Source organism: Narcine bancroftii, chromosome 7, assembly GCF_036971445.1.
Source record: "Narcine bancroftii isolate sNarBan1 chromosome 7, sNarBan1.hap1, whole genome shotgun sequence".
NCBI lineage: Eukaryota > Metazoa > Chordata > Chondrichthyes > Torpediniformes > Narcinidae > Narcine > Narcine bancroftii.
The window spans coordinates 162,425,232-162,436,870 of record NC_091475.1 but is presented as its reverse complement, the minus strand read 5'-3'; the positions used below and the strand labels follow the sequence as shown (position 1 = coordinate 162,436,870).

The following is an 11,639-nucleotide window of genomic DNA, read 5'->3' as shown; positions in this document are numbered from 1 at the left end:
AATTTCCTGCAAAGCATCAAAGTAGCTGGAGAAAGCCAACATCACGGCACGCAGCAGGTTGGTCATTGGACAATATTCATGGAGAAGAATTATTTCAGGATTGGTCAAAGAGATTCTTTTTATGTGGTTGTCATTTTCCTGGAGATTAGATTACTGATGGTGACTAGAAAGTATTGAGATTGTGTTGCTTGCTTTGGATATGACCAAAGGGGACACACCAACTAGAAACCTTCATGAAGAGCTCAGGGCCAAAACATTGGTTGTATATCATTTCCTGCTCTAGGCATTGGAGGCCTGAATTTCTCCACCACATTTGTGGATGTTCTTTGGTCCCCCACAGCTCAAATCTTCTTATAGCATTGAATGCACCGTTCCATTTGGGCTGCTTAGAAATGTCCACTTCAGTTAGGTGTTCTACAGTTCTGGTGCAGGCTTTTGGAGATGTACATGTCAATAATTTGCACATCTTATAGAGGACTTTAATGTTTTTAAATTAGACATTTAAACTTTATTACTTGCCATCTGTTATTGAACTAACTGAATAAGTACAAGAATGTAAATAGTATCATGAATTTCTAAAGTTACCAATTGAATAAAACATTCAACAAAGAAATAAAATGGATTACTGCCAGTTATTTCATAGAGTTTATACATTTTATGAACAATTATATTATATTGTTAATTTTTATGCCTGATGTTATATAGTTCCACTCGTATGAAACACATGGGGTAGTCCATGTCGTGACTTATATTTTTGCAAGTGCAATTATTCTTTATTAATTGCTGGTAAATGGCAAGATAGAACCAAGACAAAAGCCTAGGTAAATGAAGCACCCTCACAACATTGTTGAAGAACAACTCCATACATTTCCACATCCACGGTGAATGTAAGCATCTTCTCCCTCATCTTTCCGCCAGCCATAGTATTGCTTTCTTGGAAACGTGCTCCCATGGGATTTTAATGAACATAAGAACCAGTGCATTAAATTCATTCATCTCATGTCACCTATTCAGTACAGGTACAGTTGGAATTCAACAAAAGTTTCAGGTGGAGCCTGCTACTTACTGTGCAAAAATATTTATTGTATTTTTTTTTAAAGATTACCATTTTCAAGCAAGAGTCTATGAGCAAATGCACTTTAAGCAATTTGCAGGTAAAGACAGGATATCACAAGACAAACTTCAAGAGCAAATCAAACATCAGGGTGTTCGGTGCTGGTATTTGTAATACCTGAAATATTGAACAAACGATTCAACTTTTGTGAATTTTAGCAAATATTATCGACAAAGCAGGAACATTTTTAACGTCCCCACTTGAGTGGTAACAAGGAAGTGCAAGTTTGTTGTAGAATCTGCTTGAACATTTCCAATTACATAATGTCAAGCTACTATCCAGGAGATGACACTGGAAGGAATTCTTATCATCTCCTTGATGGCTACCAATAAAGTTAGCGGTCATTTTAGAAGAATCATAAAGTGTTACTTCATTGCATCACATTAACACTTAATGTTAATACCAGATTAATGTTGTGGGCAGGAGCTTAATACCAGATTAAGTGATTTTGCCTGCAAATCTTTTGTAATGGTGAGCTAAATTTAAAAAATTTTCTTAGGAAACTGAACCTTACTTAAAGATAGTGTGGTGGCTCACTCACGCAGCAAGCGAATCACCTCCAGTGGCCATGGGCGAGTCTGCAGCCAGCGGCATTCACAGGGACTCTCAGTGTGGGGCAAAGCCTCAGCTTGGAAGCTGACATCACTTCCACCCCGCAGGGCGCAAGGGTAACTGGGAAGCACGGGCCTCTTAAGCATTTTGAATTAGTAAATCAGTTGAACTGAAACTCCGCTCGACTCAGCTTGTTTCTTTTGCTTGCAGTGACTTGACTGCCACAATAGATTTATGGTGAAATTGGTTATGGAAAGAGGGGTTGGAATATTATAATTTACGACCTATGATAATGACAGTCATCAGCGTTCACTTTTTGACATTTCATCGACTTGAAAACCAGCAGCTTTCAGCAGAAAAATGTTTGCTTTTCACTGAGTTGATGATCTTCTGGTAAAAATTGATGTTTGTCTTGGTATGGGTCCATGGGAACAGCCTAAAAAGAAGAGTCCTCTGTTACATAACTGCATGAGACAAACTTCAAAGACCTTTGCATTCCTTTCTTAGCAAAAATACAGTCCACCAAGAAGTGGACAACTGTCACATCCTCATCATTGCCATCCTAAAGGACCGCAAGTGCCAATCCCAGCTAGGGCAAAGCTCGTTGCATTGGACAGGGAGCCCTGACGCCACTCACCTTGAGCCACCCAACACCAACCTTCTCAAACAGTCTCTCCAGAGAGACAAGCTATTTTCTGCAACAGGATTGCCAGAGGAACAAGCACCAGGTTCCCAACACATCAACATGCAGCTGGAGAGGGTTTAAACTAGAGGAATGGCTTGGACTGGAGGACCAAGAGCTGAGTGAATGAGTGCTCAATGGGATAGTGTGAAGTGATCATGAACTAAACACTGACATTTTCCACTCCATTAAACTTGAAACTGTAATTTGTTAGCTTTTGGATGGCCAAAAGCATGAAACTAAAATAAGTTCAAAATTTAGATATGCTCAGGATAATATTTTTACACTTGGCTATAATTATTTTGAATTATAATGCAACATCAATATGTTGGATTGAATGAAATGAGTCTCAGCTTACCTGCAACATTCAATTAATTTAAGATACCATAGTTCACTGGAGGCTTGAATTTTAAAAGCTTGTAAATGCATGTACTAATCAGAATGATACTGATAAGTATAGCAACAGCAATTGCAGTGTGTAAATCAACATATGAAACTACAAAGAAAAATATCTACATTACTATACAAAACAACATTTTTTAAAAATAATTCAACAACAGTTTTCTTATAATCCTCCCTTTTACAGACAGTTTTATAATTATTCCTTAAATATGATCATCTCTCATAGACCAATTATGATAACAGAATATAGTCACAAATATTTGAAATGAGGCTGAAGCAGCTTCATTTACTGGGAAAATGGGTTGAGGATTGATGAGAAAGCAAATGACGCAACTCCTTCACTCATGTACTTGAATATAAATGGAAATATTCAACAAAACATTTCCAGACTTTTAAAAAAAACCAGATGGTTTCAAACCCACGCATTCAGGGGAATAACTTCATCAATGGTTACCACTGTGAGCTGGGTGTAGAGGATAGGGATGGGAAAGCCTTCAGTACTCAAACATGTGATGTCATCCAATCAAATACCACTGGGCTTCACTGACATCAGGAGACCTACATTAACAGACAGCACATTTCTGATTTCTGGAATCCCATTTTATTCTCCAAGTCACTGGGGTAATTGCAATGCTGTGACCATCTTCATGTACAGTTAAATGTTAACATCCAAAAGTTGCTGTCAATAATGTTATCTACCAGAGTTTGTTAATTTGGCATTGGGAATCAGCTCAAAACCATGTCTTGCAGTTTTGGCATTGGAAATCAACTCAAAACCACTATTGTGTCTGGATTTCAAAAACCAATTAAGCCATGCTTAATCAAGAGGAGCTACATTTTTAATAATGTACAAAAGCTCCCATTGTTGAAAACTTTCTCAGTCACTGATAACTAAATTTGGAAGCAAACTGAGAAAATGCTTATAGTTTCTATTTGTCCTTTTATCTGTTCCAATATTTTTAAAATCAAAATGATTTAAATGTAATTTACATTCCCTCTTCTCAGTTCCTGCTGTATCATCAGTACTTTTTCAACCTGATTGGCTGGTGAGTCTGTCTGCCTTTGTGCTCAATACCACAAGTGTAGAATGTCAAACTGAAACCTACATTGAAACAGAGGAAGTTGCACTTTGCAAAATGAAGCCCATTGAAACTCCGTGGGCAACATTCTTTCCAAGTGTTTTTGCTGTTGGTTGCAAAAAACAGACCACTCCTTTCAATGGAAAATGCAACGACAGCTTTTCAGTACTAACCTATGTTTCATTCCTGTAAAGATTGCAATTCTAGAAGATGAAAGAAAGAAAACACACAAAAACCTGTGCAGCATAATATATTACTTATGGACAGGAAGAATACCCACCATTTGACTCTGCAAGGAATACAGCTATTGTAGCAGCCTGCTCCACAGGCTGATACATCAAGTGGCTGTCGAACACGACGAGCAGACAGCACGCAGGCTGAGACACCGGCTCCCATAGGCCACAGGAATGGAGGTCAAATTGACCAATTGCTGCCAGTAGATCGCAGAGGGTCAAATCCAGGCCCATGCATCTGGGACAGCCAATCAGCAGCTGGCCTCGTTCAAGGCACAGCCCGGTGGTGACATGGCCAGCTGCCTATAAAAGGCAGAGCTGCAGCCCAATAAAGCCAGTGTCGCTTACACTCCCTTGGTGTGCGAGTTTTCTTTCTACCACAAGCTATAACCCACTATACCTCGAGCTATAACCATAGCAACCCCGCTACACTTTTCTCTCCAGGAAACTTCCTGGCCTGATACCTTCCAGTTTCCCATTGTTTGCTCCAAACAGCAGTTCTAAATTTTTTTTAAATTAGAGAAAAATGCCCAACACTAGAGTTTCAGTTTCCCTCTCACATACTGTACTCCATAACTAAACCTTTATTCTTAAAAAGTACCATCAAATATAATGGCACTTGCCTGAAAGACCACATTGAGAAACCTGATGCTCTATATTGACAGTAGAAACTCAAAATGCTGGAGAAGCTCAGCTGGTCAAACAGTGTCCTTTATGTAGCAAAGGGAAAAATACATCACTGACGTTTCAGCCTTGAGCCCTTCATCAAGGTATGAGAAAATGCTGTCAGGCATCTGAGCAAAAAAATGGTGGGGGGGGAGGGGGGTTGGCAAAGGGAGGAGATAGGTGGAGAAAAGAGGGAGGGGACAGCAGCAATGGGGGGGGAGGAGGGATGGCTGGGTGGGTGGAAGAACTGGAAAGAGGGAGGGGATAGAAAAGGTGAGCAGGTTTAATGGAAAACAGTAAAGTCAATGTTAATGCCTTTTTGCTGGAGAGTGCTCAGACAAAAAGTAAGGTGTTGTTGCTTCATCTGTGGGTGGGACAGGACACAAGGCCATAGACAGACATGTGAGCATGGGAGTGTGACTCAGAATTGAAATGGTTAGCCACTAGGAGGCTGCTGTGGTTATGAACTGAGATGAGGTGACTGGATTGTGGTGCTAACCACTCCCTTCTCATCACCCTTGCCCCACCCAAAATCTCTGCCTTCCATTTGTCCACATCAGAAATGGAGGGTCAATTCCAGAATCCAGCAACAAATTTCTGGAGAGCAACAAGGCCTCAGTAGATATAAAAGGAGGCCCAAGCCCCAAGTAGTCATGGGTACATTTGGCAGCACCAATGCTCATGAGGCAACTTTGCCTAGTGTGAAACCTATCATTGATTTTCATTGATATTTTAATTAAACACTTTTTTAAATTAAAGTTCATAAAAATATATATATATATTGTTTTAAACTTAGTTTTCCCTTTGTCTCCTAAATAATTAACTTGCCATCCACATTAAAATTTTGGTTTCTGCGTCAGGTCTAACCAAGGCAGTCTCAGCAAGACTGAACCGAGCGAATAGATTCCGCTTTACAAATCTATGAAACTTGATCTTTCTCGTTGCACACCACGTCTAGGGAAATTCTTTCGCTTTCACTGGCTGAGCATCAAAACCATGAGAACCATCAATACAAGCTAGTATTTTGTTTATCCTTCAGTATATGGGATACAGAAGCAAAATAGAGTGGGAGCTAATAGCTAATAGCTACAAAAAAAATCAAGGGTTGATTAATATTATTTTAACATAAAATAGAAATGAAACTCACCAATTGGTTTGATAGAAATAAATGTTTCTTGATCTATTTCAACACTTAAAATAATGCATGCAAAATTTATTTCAAAATCCTTTCTTTCAACTTTTGAGAAACTCAGGGTAACTTCAAGATAAGATTTTTCTGTTCCTTTTTGTTCACTGGTAATTCAAAGAAACACAAATAAGAATTAAAATACACACTGTTTTTTTTAAAGACAACTAACCCTTTAAAACATTGTGACATCCCACCAATTGATTCATGTTTTGAGAACAATGCTGCAAAATGGTGCAATTTCCAACAATGTCTAAGATCCTCACTTGTCTTGCTGTGGAGAAAATCAATTGTCCACTGAACGGATACTTGACAGGGGGTTCAAAGATAAAAATCATTATCCTCAGTTGGATCGTCCACAGCCACAATGCCAGGTACCATAATCTGAAGCAATACATAGGGCAAATCATCATGTTTAACACCACTCCAAAGAAAGTGACCAAGAAAACAGTTGCAACATGATTGTCTTTTCAATGTAGAGCACATACTTTTTAGATAATATAGATAAGGCCACATCTCATTTCTTTAATTCCAGAGGTAGCCAGGGCAGATGTGCAGGAGAGAGGTAATGCAGGTAAAGGCCGAGTTGAATGCAGCCCTCCCACCCGCATCACCTTCCCCTCCTCTCCTCCCCGTATCTTTTTATTCATGTGCTTGCCTACTTTTTGCTCATGCCTCGATGAAGGGCTCAGCCCTGAGAAGTTGGTTATATCCCTTTGATTCGTTTAAACATTGCATAACCTGCTGAGATTCTCCACTACTTTTGTGCATTGACAATACAACGGTTACAGACTTTGCAGTTTAAACCCACTCTATGAATACAAGTTCTGATAAAACTACCTAACTAGATAAAAGATGTACTCTCCCCCCACTCTGTTTACTTTTCCCAGGTGAAGAAATTCCTGAAAAGAATTTTTTTTTATACACTCAAAGTCATTGGACAATGGCCAGTCTAGAATGCATTGAACATTCTGATAGGAGAGGACAGAATCAGGTTTATCTTCATGAACATGTGTTACTAAATTTGTTGTTTTCTGGCAGCAGTATTGTGCATTACAGGAGGAAAGGTTGTTATAAATTACATGCCTGTAAATACACTATTTAAAAATAAAAAAATTACTGCAAAAGAGAGATAAAAGTAAGGTAGTGTCTGTGGTTCATTGTCCATTCTGAAATCTGATGGTGGAGGGGAAGACGCGGTTTTTGTTAACATTGGATGTTCATCTTCGGGCTCCTGTACCTCCTTCCTGATGGTAGCAATTAGAAGAGGACATGGCCTGAGCGGTGAGGGTCCTTGATGAGAGAGGCTGCTTTCTTGAGACACTGTCTCTTAAAAAATCCTTAATGAAGTGCCTACGATGGCACTGGCTGAATTTATAACTCCTGTGGTCTTTTCCTGTCCTGCACTTTGGCATCTCCACACCAGACAGTGATGCAACCAGTCAGAATACTCCCCACAGTACATCTGTAGAAATTTGCAAATCTTTGGTGACATACCAAATCTCAAATTCCTAACAAAATATAGCCATTAGCAGTCTTCTTCATGATTGCATCTATGTGATGGCCTAAGGAAAGATCTTCAAAGAAGTTGGCACGCAAGAATTTGAAGTTTTTTACCCTCTCCAGTGCTGACCCCTCAATGAGGACTGGATTATGTTCTCTTTGTTTTCCCTTCCTAAAGTCCACAATCAGTTCCTTCATTTTACTAACATTGAGTGCAAGATTGTTGTGGTGATACCACTCAATTACTCGAGATGGCAGAGGTCGACAGCATCGAGTCCACGCTGCTGAAGATCCAGCTGCGCTGGGTGGGTCACATCTCCAGAATGGAGGACCATCGCCTTCCCAAGATTGTGTTATATGGCGAGGTCTCCACTGGCCACCGTGACAGAGGTGCACCAAAGAAAAGGTACAAGGACTGCCTAAAGAAATCTCTTGGTGCCTGCCACATTGACCACCGCCAGTGGGCTGATATCGCCTCAAACCGTGCATCTTGGCGCCTCACAGTTTGGCGGGCAGCAACCTCCTTTGAAGACCGCAGAGCCCACCTCACTGACAAAAGGCAAAGGAGGAAAAACCCAACACCCAACCCCAACCAACCAATTTTCCCCTGCAGCCGCTGCAATCGTGTCTGCCTGTCCCGCATCGGACTTGTCAGCCACAAACGAGCCTGCAGCTGACGTGGACTTTTACCCCCTCCATAAATCTTAGTCTTCGAAGCCAAGCCAAAGAAGAAAAGAAGTTGATTCATCTCACTCCTGTATGCGTCCTCACTGCAATCTGCGATTCTGCCAAAAACTGTGGCGTCAACTGCAAATTTGTAGATGACATTCGAATTATGCCTAGCCACACAGTCATGGTGTAGTGCAGCAGGCTAAGAATGCATCCTTGAGGTGTGCCTGTGTTGAATATTGTTAGAAATAGATGTCTTCTTTTCTTTGTACTTTCACAGAAATTGCTCGAGACAAAAATTGAGAACAAAGAACATTTATTAAATAACAATGGAAAGTTGGGTGCTTCCCCTTACCCTGGGAATACACACATACACTGGGGCTCACCCAACTTTTATACAGTGAATTTCAGTATAGGAATACCCTCCCCCTTACATTCTTCTGCCTGCTGGAGAGGTTTGGCATTAGGTAATCCTGCCTGCCTACATGCTGTTTCTGTGCACTTGGAGGACCAGGGGATATCCTGTCCGTGTCTTCTCATGTCATTATCCTCATTGTCCTTATTCACAACCTTGCCCTTGTCCCCATTCACACCTTTCCGACTCTCAGAGCTACAGTCTCTTCATATGCAGAGTTCGCTAATCCTGTCTAGGGTTTACTAATTTAATATGCATAACTTGATAAATCTGTGTAAGGCTTACTAATTATATATGTAGAACTTGGTACTTCTGTCCCTTATCTCATTCATACTAACTCTACTTCCTATATTCTATTATCTATTGTCTATCCTTATCTCATTCATACAGTGAACTTGGTGATTCTGTCTAAAGGCTAGGAGATCCTTATCTTTCTCAGACTGACTCTGCTTCCGACATTCTAATATCCATGTCTCATCCTGTTTGTACTGGCTTCATTCATTTACTCATGTATCAATTTTAGTTTCTTCATGTTCATATTTGTATATCAGTTTTACTCATCTCTCACAATATCAATGCGGTGTCTTTTTACCGTTCTGCACTGACTGTGGTCTCCAACGAGGAAGTCAAAGATCCACTTGCAGAGGCAAGTGAAGAGGCCCAGGTTTTGAAGCTGATCGAGGGGGTGTGTTGGAATCTAGGGGTGAAAACATTATGAAATAAATGATTAATTAATAAGTGTATATTTACTGCATGGTTCAGGGGAAAAGAGGAATGTGATTAAGTGGCAATCACAGCATGGAGCAAAGTTGGCTGAGCAAAATTGTCTGCTCCAAAATTTCTTTCTTTTCTTTCTTTGGCTTGGCTTCGCGGACGAAGATTTATGGAGGGGGTAAAAAGTCCACGTCAGCTGCATGCTCGTTTGTGGCTGACAAGTCCGATGCGGGACAGGCAGACACGATTGCAGCGGTTGCAAGGGAAAATTGGTTGGTTGGGGTTGGGTGTTGGGTTTTTACTCCTTTGCCTTTTGTCAGTGAGGTGGGCTCTGCGGTCTTCTTCAAAGGAGGCTGCTGCCCGCCAAACTGTGAAGCGCCAAGATGCACGGTTTGAGGCGTTATCAGCCCACTGGCGGTGGTCAATGTGGCAGGCACCAAGAGATTTCTTTAGGCAGTCCTTGTACCTTTTCTTTGGTGCACCTCTGTCACGGTGGCCAGTGGAGAGCTCGCCATATAACACGATCTTGGGAAGGCGATGGTCCTCCATTCTGGAGACGTGACCCATCCAGCGCAACTGGATCTTCAGCAGCGTGGATTCGATGCTGTCGACCTCTGCCATCTCGAGTACCTCGACGTTAGGGGTGTAAGCGCTCCAATGGATGTTGAGGATGGAGCGGAGACAACGCTGGTGGAAGCGTTCTAGGAGCCGTAGGTGGTGCCGGTAGAGGACCCATGATTCGGAGCCGAACAGGAGTGTGGGTATGACAACGGCTCTGTACACGCTTATCTTTGTGAGGTTTTTCAGTTGGTTGTTTTTCCAGACTCTTTTGTGTAGTCTTCCAAAGGCGCTATTTGCCTTGGCGAGTCTGTTGTCTATCTCATTGTCGATCCTTGCATCTGATGAAATGGTGCAGCCGAGATAGGTAAACTGGTTGACCGTTTTGAGTTTTGTGTGCCCGATGGAGATGTGGGGGGGCTGGTAGTCATGGTGGGGAGCTGGCTGATGGAGGACCTCAGTTTTCTTCAGGCTGACTTCCAGGCCAAACATTTTGGCAGTTTCCGCAAAGCAGGACATCAAGCGCTGAAGAGCTGGCTCTGAATGGGCAACTAAAGCTGCATCATCTGCAAAGAGTAGTTCACGGACAAGTTTCTCTTGTGTCTTGGTGTGAGCTTGCAGGCGCCTCAGATTGAAGAGACAGCCATCCGTGCGGTACCGGATGTAAACAGCGTCTTCATTGTTGGGGTCTTTCATGGCTTGGTTCAGCATCATGCTGAAGAAGATTGAAAAGAGGGTTGGTGCGAGAACACAGCCTTGCTTCACGCCATTGTTAATGGAGAAGGGTTCAGAGAGCTCATTGCTGTATCTGACCCGACCTTGTTGGTTTTCGTGCAGTTGGATAATCATGTTGAGGAACTTTGGGGGACATCCGATGCGCTCTAGTATTTGCCAAAGCCCTTTCCTGCTCACGGTGTCGAAGGCTTTGGTGAGGTCAACAAAGGTGATGTAGAGTCCTTTGTTTTGTTCTCTGCACTTTTCTTGGAGCTGTCTGAGGGCAAAGACCATGTCAGTGGTTCCTCTGTTTGCGCGAAAGCCGCACTGTGATTCTGGGAGAATATTCTCGGCGACACTAGGTATTATTCTATTTAGTAGAATCCTAGCGAAGATTTTGCCTGCAATGGAGAGCAACGTGATTCCCCTGTAGTTTGAGCATACTGCAATCCACTGAAGAGGTACTGGGCTTCTCCTCCAGGAAAAACAAGGACTGGTTTGACGAAAACAGCCAGGAAATCCAGGAGCTGCTGGCAAAGAAGCGAGCTGCCCACCAGGCTCACCTTACAAAGCCGTCCTGTCCAGAGAAAAAACAAGCCTTCCGTCGCGCATGCAGCCATCTTCAGCGCAAACTCCGGGAGATCCAAAATGAGTGGTGGACTAGCCTCGCCAAACGAACACAGCTCAGCGCGGACATTGGCGACTTCAGGGGTTTCTACGAGGCTCTAAAGGCTGTGTACGGCCCCTCACCCCAAGTCCAAAGCCCGCTGCGCAGCTCAGACGGCAAAGTCCTCCTCAGCGACAAGATCTCCATCCTCAACCGATGGTCAGAACACTTCCAATCTCTTTTCAGTACCAACCGCTCAGTCCAAGATTCCGCCCTGCTCCAGCTCCCTCAACAGCCCCTAAGGCTAGAGCTGGATGAGGTTCCCACCCTGGTTGAGACATATAAGGCAATCGCACAACTGAAAAGTGGCAAAGCAGCAGGTATGGATGGAATCCCCCCAGAAGTCTGGAAGGCTGGCGGCAAAACTCTGCATGCCAAACTGCATGAGTTTTTCAAGCTTTGTTGGGACCAAGGTAAACTGCCTCAGGATCTTCGTGATGCCACCATCATCACCCTGTACAAAAACAAAGGCGAGAAATCAGACT

The 11,639-nt window shown here is 42.5% G+C and overlaps 1 protein-coding gene across 6 annotated transcripts in view; it reads right to left on the bottom strand.

The window, feature by feature from the left end:
- Window positions 1-523: 523 nt before the first annotated feature.
- The window catches only part of LOC138739299 (interleukin-1 receptor type 2-like), a 28,279-nt gene continuing 17,163 nt past the window's right edge, over window positions 524-11,639 (bottom strand). For 3 of the 6 annotated variants that reach the window (XR_011342153.1, XM_069891081.1, XM_069891082.1), the window contains 4 exons: window positions 6,181-6,298; window positions 5,876-6,021; window positions 2,707-2,844; window positions 524-2,102 (listed from right to left, as the gene is read on the bottom strand). Coding sequence is in view for 5 of the 6 variants with exons in the window: in XM_069891081.1 (XP_069747182.1) it covers window positions 6,019-6,021; window positions 6,181-6,298 (121 nt within the window). In the remaining variant the exon portion in view is untranslated. The remainder of the gene's footprint in view (window positions 2,103-2,706; window positions 2,845-5,875; window positions 6,022-6,180; window positions 6,299-11,639) is intronic. The other 3 variants (XM_069891079.1, XM_069891080.1, XM_069891083.1) reach the window with 3 other exon arrangements.